Source organism: Sciurus carolinensis, chromosome 11, assembly GCF_902686445.1.
Source record: "Sciurus carolinensis chromosome 11, mSciCar1.2, whole genome shotgun sequence".
NCBI lineage: Eukaryota > Metazoa > Chordata > Mammalia > Rodentia > Sciuridae > Sciurus > Sciurus carolinensis.
Window position 1 is genome coordinate 59,549,052 of NC_062223.1, and position 15,523 is coordinate 59,564,574.

At 45.0% G+C, this 15,523-nt stretch overlaps 1 protein-coding gene across 8 annotated transcripts in view; it reads left to right on the top strand.

The window, feature by feature from the left end:
* Sergef (secretion regulating guanine nucleotide exchange factor) overlaps positions 1–15,283 on the top strand; it is a 239,744-nt gene extending 224,461 nt beyond the window's left edge. For 4 of the 8 annotated variants that reach the window (XM_047515899.1, XM_047515901.1, XM_047515905.1 and 1 more), the window contains one exon: positions 14,459–15,280. In XM_047515899.1, coding sequence (XP_047371855.1) covers positions 14,459–14,863 — 405 coding nt within the window. In that variant the 3' untranslated portion in view covers positions 14,864–15,280. Of the gene's footprint in view, positions 1–14,458 lie in introns of all 8 variants that reach the window. The other 4 variants (XM_047515902.1, XM_047515900.1, XM_047515903.1 and 1 more) reach the window with 4 other exon arrangements.
* The last annotated feature ends 240 nt before the right edge of the window (positions 15,284–15,523 follow it).

The window sequence follows — 15,523 nt, forward strand, 5'->3', positions numbered from 1 at the left end:
CAGGAAGAAGCAAGAGGTTAGCCCTGTCATGCAATTCTATAGGAGACAGGTCCCACTAGGAGTCTAATCCATGAGTGCCTTATCCACGGCACTTCTCCCTGTACAACAACAGCAACTGAGCCAGAAAACAAATGACACAACAGAGAATAACAAAACGGTTTCCATAGCAATGCTTAGTGGCTTGTGCCTGTCAGGATGTCTCAGACAGATACTAATGTGAACCCTTCGCTAAAATTGTGTGAAATGTTACCTACTTGGTCCACACAGTGGATGCTTGGGAATGGGAAGGAAGAGGATGGATGGTGTGGTTTTGTCATGTGCCTCAGTATTAGGGGATTCTCCCTCATTTGCTAACAGCTGACAGCAAAGACAGACCAGACCCAGGAGGGCTAGGAACTGGATCCCAGGCAGGAGACATGGGGCCATCCCAGTGGCAGATGGTGAGGTGGGGGAGGGAGCAAGTGTCAGTTGAACATGTATCACGTGACAGACTCTATGCTGAGTACTCGCTGCATGTATTTGTTTAAAAAAAAAAAGGACAAGGGAAAATTATTCTTTATTTACAGATGAAGAAACTGAGACTTAGGCATACATAGCAGATGACAAGCAACATCAAATTCAAGCTGTCTAGCTCCCTAGCTACTGAGCAGCAACAATTAGAATTTCTAAGTTTTCTGACTTACTGAGTGAGGACTTGAAATGTGTACTATCCACCTGTCTCCTCCTTGTCCCAACTAGGAGCGGGAAAAGTCATGTAAGCAGGAGACCCAGGAGGACTTACCAGTCCTTCCCAGATTTAGCTGTGTTTTTCTTCTCAGGATCAGGAATTAAGAGCCTCACCAGGCTGCCTACCCGACAAGACCTCATTTCTGAGTAACCTCATGCTCCCCAGGAATGAGAAGATATCTCCGAGAGAGTCTGGCAGCAGGGTCTGTAGCATTTCTCCTGCAAAACTGCATCCTCTGGGAATGCCATTTCTCTCCCTGATGCACAGTGCAAGGATAGGAGCCCTGTGCCACTGTGTCTAAGCCCAGCAGTCCTGGCCCTTGTCAGGATTAGGGAAGAATGTTGCTTCCAATGAACTTTATGTTAGTGACTATAATCATCAAAAAATGGTAATTTTCCTTTCAAACATTATTTGTTTTAATGAAATAGGGATATTCATGAAGAAAATTCATATTTATTAACCCATTATGCATATGTTTCAGTCATGCATTTCATTCAAGAAAAGACAAAGGCAGAGGTGTGATTTAGTGTCGAATAGGTACCTCGCCAGGCCTGTAGCACCAGGAGAACAGCATTGCTTCCTGAGCTGCCCCCTGCTCACCTGGTAGCTCTTGCATTTGTCAATCACAGTTTCCCATTCTCAGGTTTATGATCTCTTAGGCCTACTAGTGGTCTCTGTTTGGGAAGTATATCCAATTGTTCATGTTTTATAGGCATTTGCACCTTAAAATGTCCAAAATGGATGTCACAATTTTCTCCCCAAGCCTATTCCTTCCCAACTTCATAGGGAGAACTACTGTCCTCCCTTGATTCCTATCACTCACTTTTTATATACAGTTCATTAACAAGTCCTAAAAACCCTACTTTCAAAGCAGATTATAAATGTGTCCCTTTTTCTCTGCCCTGCTGCTGCCAGCCTACTGAGTCACCATCCTGTCCTGCCTGCTCTTCTGCAATGCAGTAACCTCCTAAGTCGACTCCCTTCCTTTTGCCCTTGTAATCAGCCTTCAGAAAGCAGCCTTTTCAAATGTAAGTTAGAACTGATCATCCCCTGCTTAGAACTCCAGAGAGAGGCTTCTCTGTATAATCAAATGAATTCTTAAGTTTTCAATGGGCATCCCCAACACTCCCCAGTCATGCCCCCTCGGGGGTCCACCCCACGCCCCTGAGGTGACACACCATGGTCATTTCCCTTGTGCTTGGAAATGCAAACTTCTTCCTACTTCTGACCTGTGTGTTTATTTCCTCTGCCAACAAGGTCTTCCCTCAAGGACTTGTATAGTTATCTCTGGTCTTTCAGGTCACAGCTCAGAGGCCACCTTATTGGAGAGGACCTCCTGACCCCTGTGCTTCTGAATCGTATCACTGTGTTTTGTTTCCTTTATAATTTTATTGTCACATCTGCTGATTTGCTTGTATCCTTGCTTGTTGCGTTCCCATTAGAGTGTAAGCCCCTTAAGGACAGGGACCTTGTATCACGTTCACTGCTAGGTTTACCTACAACTAGGAACTCTGTTTGAATATTATGGGCAATCTGTAATTATTCACCCAATTATTTATTCACCAACTTTGGCAGATGAAAAGATAAATAGGTAAAATACAGGATTTTCAGGGCAGTTAAACTTTTCAGTATGATATGGGTTGAGTGTCCCTTATGCTTGGGTTCAAAAGTATTGGAGATTTTAGTTTTTTATTTTACTTTTGAAATATTTGCATATACAGAATAAGATAACTTGCAGATGGGACCCAAGTCTAAGCATGAAATTCATTTATATTTCAAAACACCTGAAGGAAATTTTACTCAATCTTTTTTTTTTGAGGGGGTACTGGAGATTGAACCCAGGGGCTCTTTAAAATCACTGAGCTTCATCCCCTGTCCTTTTTATCTTTTGAGACAGGGTCTTTTAAGTTGTCGAAGCTGGTCTTGAATCTTGCCATCCTCCTGTCTCAGCCTCCCGAGTCACTGGGACTACAGGCGTGCACTGCTGCACCCAGTTTACAGTCTTTTTAGTGTGCCTGCGTCTTGACAGCCCATCTCATGGGCCCAGGCATGGAATTTTCCACTTGTGGTGTCATGTCATTGCTCAAAAAGCTTTGGATTTTAGAGCATTTTAGATTTCAGATTTTCAGATAAGGGATGTTCAAGTTGTAGTGTAATGGTAGATATATGTCATTATGCATTTATCAAAACCCATAGAATTTACACCACCAGGAGTAAACCCTAATATAAACTATGTATTTTGAGCCACAGTGACATGTCAATGTAGGTTCATTTATTGTAATAAATGTACCACTCTGGTGCTGGAATGTTGGCTAGTGGGGGAGGCTGTGAATGTGTAAGGGTAGGAACTATATGGAAACTGTATTTTCTGCTTAATTTTGCTGTGAAACTAAAATTTCTCTTAAAAATAGTCTATTTATATTATTACCCTATATACATGTATGATTACACTACTGGTATGACTCAGCACCATGTACAGCCAGAGGAATGAGAAGTTATGCTCCATTTGTGTACAGTGTGTCAAAATGCATTCTACTATCATGTATAACCAATTAGGATAATTTGTTTTAAAAATCAAAATATAGTCTATTTAAAAGAAAAAATATATAAATGTAAATAAAAGGAACCTATGGATCAATACCATAGGTTTTTTTGGCTATTCTGTAACTCTTTTATTGGCATAAGTTAAATAAAATTTTACTGCTCAAAATAATTTATATTTATTTATTGTATAGTATTTATATTATACATATACATACATATGTATAGATTTATATTACATATACACATATATATATGAAGAATTCCATCTCAGGTTTATATTATCTAGCCCCATATGAACTCCAGCACCTTCATTTCCCTTCGTGTGGAGTCTCCTGGACCTTCTTACCCCACCCCTGATATTTCTCTAATTTCCCAGCCTTCCTTCTGCACACCGATGAGTCCCAAACAGACTCTAAGAGAACAGTGTAGGGAGACCCTGGTGGTAATTAAGATCCAGGAAAGGCAACAATCTGACTGCTCTTGGGTGCAGAACTGCATGCCCCTCTGCTGCCCTGCAGAGATCACCATGTTCATTTAATAAGATGATACTTAGTGGAGACAACTTGAAAGTTGCAACCAGGTCTGAAACACCAACACTCATCCTGGGCTGGGGAGACAGCAGAGCAGTAGATGTGGACTGTGGGTTCAGTGAGAGTCAGCAGACCTCAATTCTAAGGAAGCTGACATGACTGTACTAATAGAGGTGGAGCCTCTGAATGTGTACATCTTGGTGGGCCATCATCTCTAGGGCCCTTGGCTGGTTCTGGGCATCACATTTATAGAGAGTTGATGACAACCTGGAACCGGCTGAGGGAGGCAGTGAGGACAGTCCACACCACCCAGTGTACAGAGGGAAGATGTTTCACCTGCAGTGAAGAAATCTTAGCAAACAGAAGAGCCATCTGCAAACACCTAAAGGGATTAAAATCTGAAGGTGTGGTACCTCTGCCATACTGCCCCAACCACCACCAGGACCAGACTTCTTTTGGCAGCACCAGGCTCCACATAAAACCTGCTGGTCCACAGCCTACCTCCTGCCCCATATCTCGGGCTGTGCTAGCTTCTGAACTTCTCCTAGCCCTTGTGTCTTCAGCCACAGAGCATGATAAAAATACCTTCTTCCAAGGGCTGTCATGTTAAACAAGATAGGTTGTGCAAAAGTCCATAGCACCATATATGATCATGGAAGACCCCTGAGAGGGTTAATTTCCTTTACTGTTTCCTTTCCCAGGACAGCCAATAAGCCCAGAAAAAACAGCAGTTCTAACAGAGAGCACAGAATTCAGAAAGATAGTCTTTAGGGAGGATTTCAGTTGTTTATAAAACAGGCCAACACGTTTCCACCTCGTAAGTTCTAAATCTGTCATCCCTAGCTCCCTAGATCTAAGAATAGTCACCCAGTGGAGCCAATGTGCCACAGCACGCTCTTTCTGCAGGTGACTGAGGAATATGTCCACAGCAGCCTCAGCACCTCCTACTCCTGGGGGAGGGGGAGCGCTGGCCGCAGCCTCTTCCAGCTTGGCTATTTCTAAACCTCACCCGGATACAGTTTTCTCTCCCTTACAGGGTTGATCCAAATGCCTGCCTCACTGCGCTGCCAACTATCAGCAGAGATGCCCGCTGCAATGCAAAGGAGGGCAGTGGAGAGCAGTGGGAAGGCAGGAAGGACTTTGTCATGGTGTCATCTCCCTGTGGGTCTCAGTTTCCTCTTATGTAAAGAGAAAGAAGGACAATAAGTACTGAACAACCTTTTGAGCACTAGGGTTCCAGAAGTTCTAGAGCAGTCCCTAGCCTTGCAGCTTCAAACCCATCTAGACAGCACAATTTTGTGTATCACCAGAACCAGGACCATTCCTCTGTGTGTGAGGAAGCCAGCTTGAGAAGTGAGCATTTCTGCACTCTGCACATCTGCTTCCACCTTCCTTCTCTCTTTCTTATGCACTTCCATATTTACCCACACCACCACACCAGCTCTCCAGGTTTGGAGGGCTTTTGATTTGTCACATCCCACCTGTGCCCACTGCAGGATGTCCTTGCCAGCTAGGGACTCAGGACCTTCCAGGGCAGCCTTCCAGTCATTGCAGAGTTCTTCCTGGTGCTGAGCTGGAATTAGCCATTCCCATGGCTGCTTCTTCCCACTTCTGTGGGTTCTGTTTTGGCCTTCATTAGCCATTTATTCATTCTTTTGTTCAATCACACAACAGTATGTATTGAGCTCTGCTTCAGGTGCTGGGGTGCAGAAGCAAATCAGAACCCCTCCTCTCAAAGAGGAAAGAAAAAAAAAGAAATTAGGAGTATTTTGGTCAGGAAAGAAAAATATTAAGAGTTAAAATAAAAAGAAAAATACAGCAAGTGAGTTGATAAGAGACAGGAATGAGGTAAATTGCTATTTAATATCAGGGAAGGCTTCTCAGATAAGGTGACATTTACATAAATAACTGAACAACATGAGGGAGTGAACCTGTGGAAAGCAGGGACAAGGATGTTCCTGAAAGCAGGAACAGCAGGTACAAAGGTCCAGAGGTGAGTACTATTTGAGAAACTGTAAAGAAGTCAGTGTGTAGAGTGGTGTCAGAAAAATGGAATGTGATGGGATATGATATCAGGCGGAGGGGAGCTGGGAACCAGCTAGTGTTACTCTGATTAAGAGGCAAAACCACTGGAGTGGTCAGGAGCGCTTGTGAGACCACCAGTGAGAGGTAATGGAGCTGGTGAGAAGTGGCCAGATTCTTAACTTCCCAAATCTCTTTTCCCCAGGTCCTCGTCTGTCTTACCTGGCAGATAGCCAGAGCCTCTTCACTGGTCTCCTTGCCTCACCCCTGTCTACCCTTCTCACCCATTCTCAGGGCTGGAGGGAATCCTAGGCCATCCTGTTCCCACTGATAACCTTCCCTCTGATAGTTTGGGCCACAGACCACAACATCTCCAGAATAATTACTTATTCAGGAATGGCTTCTTCCTGCTGCCTCAGCTCCTGCTTTTTGTGGCATTATTGGCTCTACGAAGTGATGGATGGACTAACTACCAAAGGCCAACACTGACAGTGCCTCTTCACCCAACCAGGCCCAATGGCAGCCATTGTCCTCATGCCATCTTCAGTAGGAGTTATTCCTCTTCTGGGTCAGCATGACTAGGGACAGTCTAATAGCTCTCTGTTCTTGAGGCCTGTGGCCAGGAGGCAGCTCTGGCCACAGACCAGGGAATAAAGCTAAGCAGCCAAGCACAGGAGTGGGGTTGATGACACCAGGTCTCAGTATTACGTGTGTGTCTGTGAACCCCTCCCCTGCTTCTCCCCAGACAGAGCAGGAGGTTCAGAGACCATGGGCAGGAGAAAGGCCCACATGAATTCTCTTTACTCAGAGGCCGATCCTAAGTGCCTGTTCCATGCACCTGAGGGCTGATCCATGAGCCATCCCCCTGCTTCAAGCTCCCCACCCTCACCCCTAACTCACAGAGTGGTGAGACAGTAACAAGTAGAAATACCTGTAGAACCAGGAGGGGTGCCCTGTGGATGCTTAGAGAGGTCTACTATAGGTTCTCAGAGGAAGTGAAGCTAACAGCCTTCCAACAGCCCAGGAAATCCAGCCCTACACCCAGACCCATTTCACTTCTGCAGCCATGTGATATATGGAGGCAGCTCAGAGTGGGCAAATTTCAGGGGGCTCTGTCTACTTAAGACTGATGAACTTTTATTCATCCTTCAAAATCCAGTTAAGAATTAACCTTGGAAATTTCAGTGATACCAGCCTCCTGTCCTCAGTAGAGCATATCTTCCTCTCCTCTATGCTTCCTGTGTCTCTTATAAAAATACTGTTTTTGAGTCATCCATCTCTGCCCAAAAACCGTTCTCAGGTTGGGATGTATCCTTTAGGATCTATATGTATGAACTACACAGGGGCTTCATGTGGCTGGAATCATACTCTCTTTCCATTGTTCAGCAACCTGTTTTCTCTTAAATGTGACAGATACCTTCCCATGTTGGCCAACTGAGGTCTGCCTCATTATTTTTAATAGCTGCATATTATTTAATAGTAGGGTCAACTCCTAGTTTCTTGAACGTTCCTCTATTAATGGATATTTTGGGGTTCCCCAATTTTTGTACTTATGAGCAGTGCTACTGTAAATACTGTTTTCTGTGCCTCCTTAGGTCCATATGCCGTGAGTTCCCTTAATTGTCTTTTCCCATGACTATCTTCCCTAGTGGACTGGGCCCTATGAAAAACTAGGGGGTTTTTCCCCTTCTCTGGGTCTTATTGTCTAGCACAGGACTTGAACCACAAAAGGCACCCACATGACGAAGTAAATGGACTCACCATGGGCGAGAGCATGCCAGTGCCAATGGCCTGGGTAGATTCAGGAAGCACACAGCAAGCAAGCCCATGGAACTAGAGGAGCGAGCTGGGAAAGTGGGGGGTGGGGGGAGGCCAAAAGGGACAGGCCATGGAGAGCTAGATATGGGTCCTAGACAAGTGTCATAGGGAGGGACAGGAAGGTTCCACAGGAGGACCTAGCCCAGGTTTCGTTTTCACCAGTCAGGCCAGTGACCTCTGTACACGAGATAGGGTAGCTGTCGCAGTGGTCCAGGCAGGAGAGGGAGGACCCAAACCTCTTCTCTCTATCTCAAGGTTGCCTTCTAGACCCAGAGTTCTTCAGGAAGCCTGAATTCTGGCTCCTCACTTACTGTTCCTTGCTCACAGCAGGGCCCTAAGGCCTATCCCTCCAACTACTGCGAGAAGCATGGGATCCCTGTGAGCTTGGGTGACTGGACACTCAGAAGTGTTCCCCAGACTTGCCCAGTTTTGTCCTCACTAGCATGTACCAGCTTCCTGAATGCAAAGCCTTCCTGTGTATGAGGGTGCTCACCGTCACCCCGCCTCCCTCTCTTAGCCTGGCACTGCAGAGAGGAGTAGCTCTGACTGTGGCCAAGTCTGTTTGAGCTCTTGGACCAGCAGGAGACAAGGGAACCCTGACTTTTCTCACCCCACCTCCTCTTCCTAGCACCCAGCAGAAGTGGGAGGGTCAGCACCCTGGGCTCACAGGGCTGGTGGACTCTGCTCCTCTGGAGAGCTCCCTCTCACCAGCTGCAGCTCTCACCTCCCATCGCTGATCCTGTCTCCACATGTGAGCTATCATTGTCCCTTTGCTTAGTGACAGAAGCACTATTTGGGCTCAAGAGAACAGTTTATAAGAGAAGTCCTGGAGTCAGACAGCCTGGGGTCGGTCCAGTTCCACTTCCTACTGAGCAACTTACACAGTTCCCAGATCTCTAGAAAATGAGAATCATGTCAGATTGTGCCTCACAGGCTTGTCACGAGGGTTTGGTGAATTCATACTTCCAAAATGCTTATCAGAGGGTCTGGCATACACCAAGTATTCAGGGATTCTGTCAGCATCTTTCACGTGGTTTAGAACTGATAAAGAAACCTGAGATTTGGGAGTCCTTGATTCTAGTCCTGACTGGAAAGGCTGTGTGACCATGGATAAGTTATTTTCCCTCTTTGAGCCTGGTCCTCTTATCTATAAAATGGAGGTAATAACCCCTGGAGGGTTGCTGTGGGAATGAGGTAACATTTGTATGAAACTAAAAGGCACCATCCATCCCAAGGTTGCAGCCCTCATCCTCAAGGTCAGAGATGGTGACTAGAATTCCAGCTATCACACCCACATTCCCAGTGACAAGATGGGGAAGGGACAGACAAGAAGGGGCAAAAGGTGTATGCCATCTCTTCTAAGGAAGGGTCTCATAAGCTATTGCAGAACATTTCAGCTTGAAGCTCATTGGTCATACTCAGCTACAAGAGAAGTTGGGAAACGCAGTCTTCATTGTGGTCCAGGAGACAGCCAGGAGACTCTGCCACATGTCAGGAGTTTGTTCCTCCTAGGCAAGACCCTCTAGCAGAGATACCACCGCCTCCCTAGGACTGAGCTACATTCCCAACACGATCAGGCCCTGAGAAGACCCAGTTTGCCAGGAAGATCCGGCAGGTGCCCCAAGGCCTGAACAGATTTGGGTATTGTGTCTGGCTTGTGCCAGGGACCCTGTCAGTCCTGAGGTTCCCCTGCCTGTGGTGCTCTTAGGCTGAGCCATGTGGTGGGCCATGATCTCCCTCACTTGTCATAGGCCACATGGAACCCTGTGAATAGGGGGCCTTCACTCCAGGCGGCTGGGGAGCCCTTTGTTAACTATGGAGCTATGCACCCACTGCTCTGGGACCTCAAGCTAGCAAAGCAGTCTCCATCAACCAAATGGGATTCGTGTCCTCAAGGACCTGGGGTGCCCTCTGTAAAGTCAGGAGCCATCCTCTCAGCCGCCTGCTTTGAAAACTGGGTGTTCTGTTCTCCAGCAGACTGAGGCAAGGCTTGCAGCAGGCCATGCCCCTCTCTCCACACCTGTGGGAGTGCAGCCTGCATGGCAGCCTCTTACCACAGCAGAGGATTTCTATCCTCACTGCGCCCCGGCACAGTGGGCTAAGTGAGGTGTGTGTGTGGGTTCAGACCGATTCTGAAATGCTGGAGGGACTTGTGTCTTTAAGATGTCTTCCTGCACATCCTTCTGCTCAGGGGATGATCACCCCTTTGCTTTTTAAGTTTGGCTGCCTGGTCATTTTCTTTAGGAGGTTTGTACAAAATGTTTGGAAACCCATACTTCCTATCATTCCACCCTGCACCTTCCCATCTGCTGTGTCCTGCCCTCTCCTTTGTGCCTTTTGCCACTGGTGTGACCCTTTTCTCCCCTCCCTATGGTTGACTTCCTACATGGGTATGAACTGTCGCCATGTGTCAAATTCTGTGATGGGTCATTAATCCTCCTCTTGAAAACCCTGTGAGGTAGGTAGGGACCTAAGTGCTATTATCACACAACTGTGTTGTAATGTGGGTCCCTGGACAACCTAACACTGTCTATAGTAAATATTATACTGTCTATTAGGTCCTTACTGGGGTCAGCAAACTACTATCAGCTCTGACCTGTGGCCTGTTTTTGTGTGAAACCACCAGCTACAAATGACTTTTAAAGGATTATAAAAAAGAATATGTGACAGAGACTTAATGTTGCCTTCAAACCTAAAATGTTTCCTATCTGCACCTATAGGAGTCTGATAAGCCCTGGTATACAATATGCAGAGTTTAGCACAATCGCTGAAGCCTTACTGCCTGAGCTCTAGAACCCCAGTCTTACCATGTATTAAGTGAAAATCATGTGGTGGCTCTCAGAGCTGTTAGAATTCAAGTATGTAAAGCACACAACCTTGAGTACACTTTCTCTGGAAGAACTGGGAAAGAGATCTCTGGACCTCTGACAGGCTTCTCAACCCAGTGGGCATGAAAGTCCTGGCTCTGCGTCGCTGGCTACCCCGGCCCAGAGTGTGGCTTCCTTAGAGTGTGTTCCCTTTGGCAGGAGGAAAGGGACCTGCCAGCTGCCCATTGTGCCTCGTCCTGCTGGGAGGTCAGCTCTGCCTTCCTCCCACCCTCATCCCTGCTGACAGTCAGCTGTGCCACTCACCAGGGCTGGGCACAAAGCCCACACCAGGTGCCTCACTGGGCCCGAAGGTACCAAGGCTCCTCCACTCTCCCTACCCTGGCTGAGGCACTGGCCTGACTGCAGGAAATGCAGCCTGGGGCTCATCCTCTCTGTGTGTGCTTCCTCCTACCCCTGCCAAACAGGCAGACATCTGTGTTTCCTCAGACCCAAGCTATTGGCCGGTAACTCCTTCCTACTAAGGAAAAGGAACAGGAAGGGTAATCCCAGGGCCCAGCCAACCTTCCTCTCTTGCAACAGTGGTCTGCAAAACAATTTTGGGTGGATAATTAGTTCAATGTTAAGATTTAAAAATTCAAATCATCAGATAATCAGAAACAATATTTTCTGATCTGTATAGAGATAAACTCAATTCTCATAGGCAATGGAAGAAATTTAATATAAAAGATAAATTTTACTCTACTGAACCATAAACAGGTATATTATAAGATCTGAAACAATTTTAAATCAAACTGAAAAAAATATTAATGCCACATATGGCAGAGGAAGAATTAGTATTCTTAAAAGTTTTTAAAACAACCAAACTCTTAAGACATAACAGCAATAGTAAATATTTATGTGGGTTTTGTGCCAGACTCTGTACTAAGTATTTTACACATATTTAGTCATTGAATCCTTATAAACAACACTATGAGAAAGATACTATCATTACCTCCATTTAACAGAGAAAGAAATAGAGCACAGAGCTCTGAGTAACTTGCCCACAGTACACAGCTAACTCATAAATGGTGGAACTGGAATTTGAACCCAGGTCACCATTGGGTGTGAGCACTTAAAGTCTTTTATCCTAACCAGAAAAAATAAAGATAGGAAGCAGACAGTACAAAAAGAGGAAATACAAATATGTGAGAAACTTAAGAATTATTTTTCGATTTCAGTGGTAATCCAAGTACAAATTAAAATGAGATACCATTTTTTGTCTTCAAATTAGAAAGGATTTTTAAACATCAATAATATTAATAAATACTGGCAGTGCAGGACTAAGACTCTCAGATTGCTGAAGTTGGAATTCAAGTGGCTTTTCTGAAAAGTATTCTGGTAGTACTCAAAACAGTACTCAAGAGTCTCAAAAATGTCTATACCCTTTGACCAGGAATTCCCATTCTGAGAATTTAATTTGAGAAAATAATTAGAGTGACAAAGATTCATGCATAAAGATGTTCATAGCAATGCTGTACAAAATAATGAAAAATTAGAAGCAACCTAAGTGTCTGATGATAGGAGATAAGTAAATTGTTTAATCTTCATAATGGGCAATTAGGCTGCCATTATAAATAAATCTGTATTGCAAGAAACACCATAAACAAAGTTAAGAGACACACTGCAGTACTTGCAATCGCATAACAATGGAGGGGGGACTTACATAAGCAAAAGAAAGAATAAGAAAAAGGCAAACAACCAAAGAACAAAACAAGTGAAGGATATAAGTAGGTAATCCATAGAAGACATGGCAAAGAAACATAAAACAGCACTCCATATCACTAGTGGGAAACGGTGACTAGTCAGATATACTTATCAGAATAGCAAGAGCCTAAAGGTAAAGGTAGAAAAAAGGCATTTATATCCATTGCTGGTGGAAGTATAAATGACTTTGGAGCACTATTTGGCCATCTTAATAAAGTTAAAACACATGAGTTCCTGTGACTCACAGATGGTTTTAGGGATCACCTGGCATGAGTGCCATTTTCTACCAATAGACTTGTTCAAAAATGTTCACTGAAGGTACTGTTTATAATAGTAAGCACGTTAGTATTATTGTCATATAATATTATTATATATGATATAATGTTGTATTAAAAAGTAGCAACAATGATCATTATTAAAGAACCATCCATTCCAAGGGAAATGGATAAGTAAAATAGGATTTTACATGAGATACTATGCATGGTTAAACTGAATGAGCTAGATCTGTTCCTGTCAGCTCAGATAAATTTCTAAAACAATGCTCTGTATTAAAGAGCAAGTCACACCAAAGATACATGTTTGAAAGACAAACAAAATATTAAATAATAGTTAAGGACACATATAGAAAAATATATGGTGTGCAAATAATGTACACCAACTTCAAAATAGTGGTTATTTCTGGGAAGGAGGGGGCAGAGGGGCAAGAGTGGAAAGTGGGACCTAAACTTTATTTTCTTTAAGGGAAGGATTGAAGCAAATGTGGCAAAGGGTTAACCCATGTTCTAAATTTGGGTGACGATGTCTACTTTTCTGCACACTGAATCATTTCAAAATTTTTAAGCAATTATTTTTTAATTTACTTTTTTAATTATGTGTGATTCCATGGAGAAATGTTTATGATATAATGTTAACAGATAAAAGCAAGACAAAAAAATGTACACAAATCTCACAAAGGAAAGTTTTAAAAGAAAGATACAAGATATTCATGGCGATGGACTAGATTCTGCAATTCTGCATTTCTTTATCTCTTCCATGTTTTCCATTTCTCTTTTTTTCTTTTCATGAAGATGTTTTATTTTTATACCCAGGATAAAAAGTTAAAACAACCACAGAAAAACTTGAAGGAGCTTACTCCTAGGAGAGGGTTCAAAACCTAGAAGAGGCCATTTGATGGGATGGAGCATCCTGGGCCATGGAGTGATCTGGGCTTGTTGCTGGCTTGGCCACTTTGTGACGTGCAAGTCTGAGTTAGTTCGTGGTGCTACCCAACAAACCCTTCCTGAGCACCAGGCACCGTGCTAGAGACACAGCAGTGAGCAAACCATATGCTCTTTTCCTCACCACAGAACATGGAGCTGGTGAGGAGGGGACAGGAAACACATCACCATGTGGATATGCACTAGCATGGCATGTGCATCATTGGAGTGCAGGGCCCTCAGGAGGAGAAAGGACAAGGACAATAGCAAGAATCCAGTGTGGAACAGGTGGACGGTGAACCTGGCCTCTGAATGACATTTAGATTGGAGTCAAAAGGAAGAGGAGGTCTGGAACCCCCAAAAATGAGGACACTGAGAGAAAGGAAGTCCTTACAGGGCATATTTAAGGAACTGAAAGAAGGCAGGGTTCTGGGACACAGGGAGTCAGGGAAGCTGTGCAAGGTGAGACCAGCAAGAGAGGGGCCAGGTCAGGCCAACGGATGCTCCTGAGGTACCATGGGAAGTCCTTGAAGGGTTTTAAGCAGAACAGTAATGTTGGATTAGATTCGCAACTATTAAAGATCACCTTGATGCTCTTTGAAGATCAGAGTGGATGGTGAGTGACCTAGTTAGTTAACGGACCATTGGCATGGCCCATATAAGAGAAAATGGTAGCCTGGGTCAGAGTAGTGGCAGTAAGGATGGAGAGACTTGGAAAAGAGCTGAGACATTCTTGGAGGCAGAGATAGCGGGTCTTGGTGGTGGATTATATGTGGGGGTAATAGTGAGTGAAGCACCAAGGAGGACAGCCATGTTGGGGGTTTGCACAGTTGCGGGGTGGTGGGAATGGGAAATGCTGGAACAAGAGCAGATCTAGGGGTGTAGGGGAGCAGTGGTGACGCAGGGGCAGTGAGCATGCCACCAAAAGTCACTGGGCTTTGGTTTATACCTGTGTGAACTGGGGTTTCTGATGCCACTCGCACCCTCGGATGAGTGGTCAGCCTTGTTATACAAACCCACTTCCACAGCAGTCTTCTCTATCCTTCACAGGTGGAGTGTGTCACTCCTGGGGCTGGAACGAGCATGGCATGTGTGGTGATGGCACCGAAGTCAACGTCTGGGCCCCGAAGCCGGTGCAGTTTCTACAGTCAGCATCAGGACTCCTTGTGGGATGTGGCGCTGGCCACTCCCTGGCCCTCTGTCAGCTGCCAGCATACCTTGCACTGGGCCAAGCTCCCAGGGTCACCTACTCTCCCATGGATGCCACAGAGGACACCGAATTTCAGGAAGCCATGGACAGAGGGAGAAATCAGAAGGAAAGACAATCAGAAACTTCAGCCCAAAGCCATTCTGACAGTCCTAGAAATGGAGGTCTATGATAGACAACCTTTAATAAAGTGGCCTTTCCCTCCAAAAGTATTTTTGAAGACCTGCTTTGTTGGGTTATGGGATTGAGCTGAGAAGGACGCAGAGGCACAGCTGGTTGGGCTGACCACAAACCAGAACAATGGAGGCTGTTTTCCTGGTGTCCAGGCTTTTAAAGAGAACACATCCCTTCTATTCAGTAAATGAGAATGAGGGATGAGTCCCCACAAAAGGACATGGAAAACTAAAACTCCAGCAGAAGGTTCCAACCTCTCCTTGCCTGATAGAGACAGAAAACCCCTCCCTAGTGCCATGGCTGTTTTGGTCTAGCAGTGTTTGAATCAGCTAAACAGAGGGTTCCTTGGTCATGCTTAAGTAGCCACAAGCCCCTGCTGCGTTTTATTCTTAGGAACCAGAGCTTGCAGTCTGCTTGCTCAAGAATACTGAGGTGCTCCACCTGGACACTTGGAAACGAAGGTGCTCTCACCTTGCTGCTTAGGGCCAAGGGAGAGAGGGCTGGGGCATGGGGTAATGGAAATGAGTAAGTAGATAAAAAGACAACACTTCTGGAAAGACCCAGAAGAGGAGGCCCCTGGAACAAACTAGTCTCAAACCAATGAAACCCTCAGAAGATTTAACATCATCTAAGCCAGCCAGGACTCTGGAACCAATCTCAGTGACTGTAACGGCCAAGTTGGATAGTATCAGTTCTGGGGTCTGTGATGGCTAGGGTCCAGTGGCTTTAAGAAG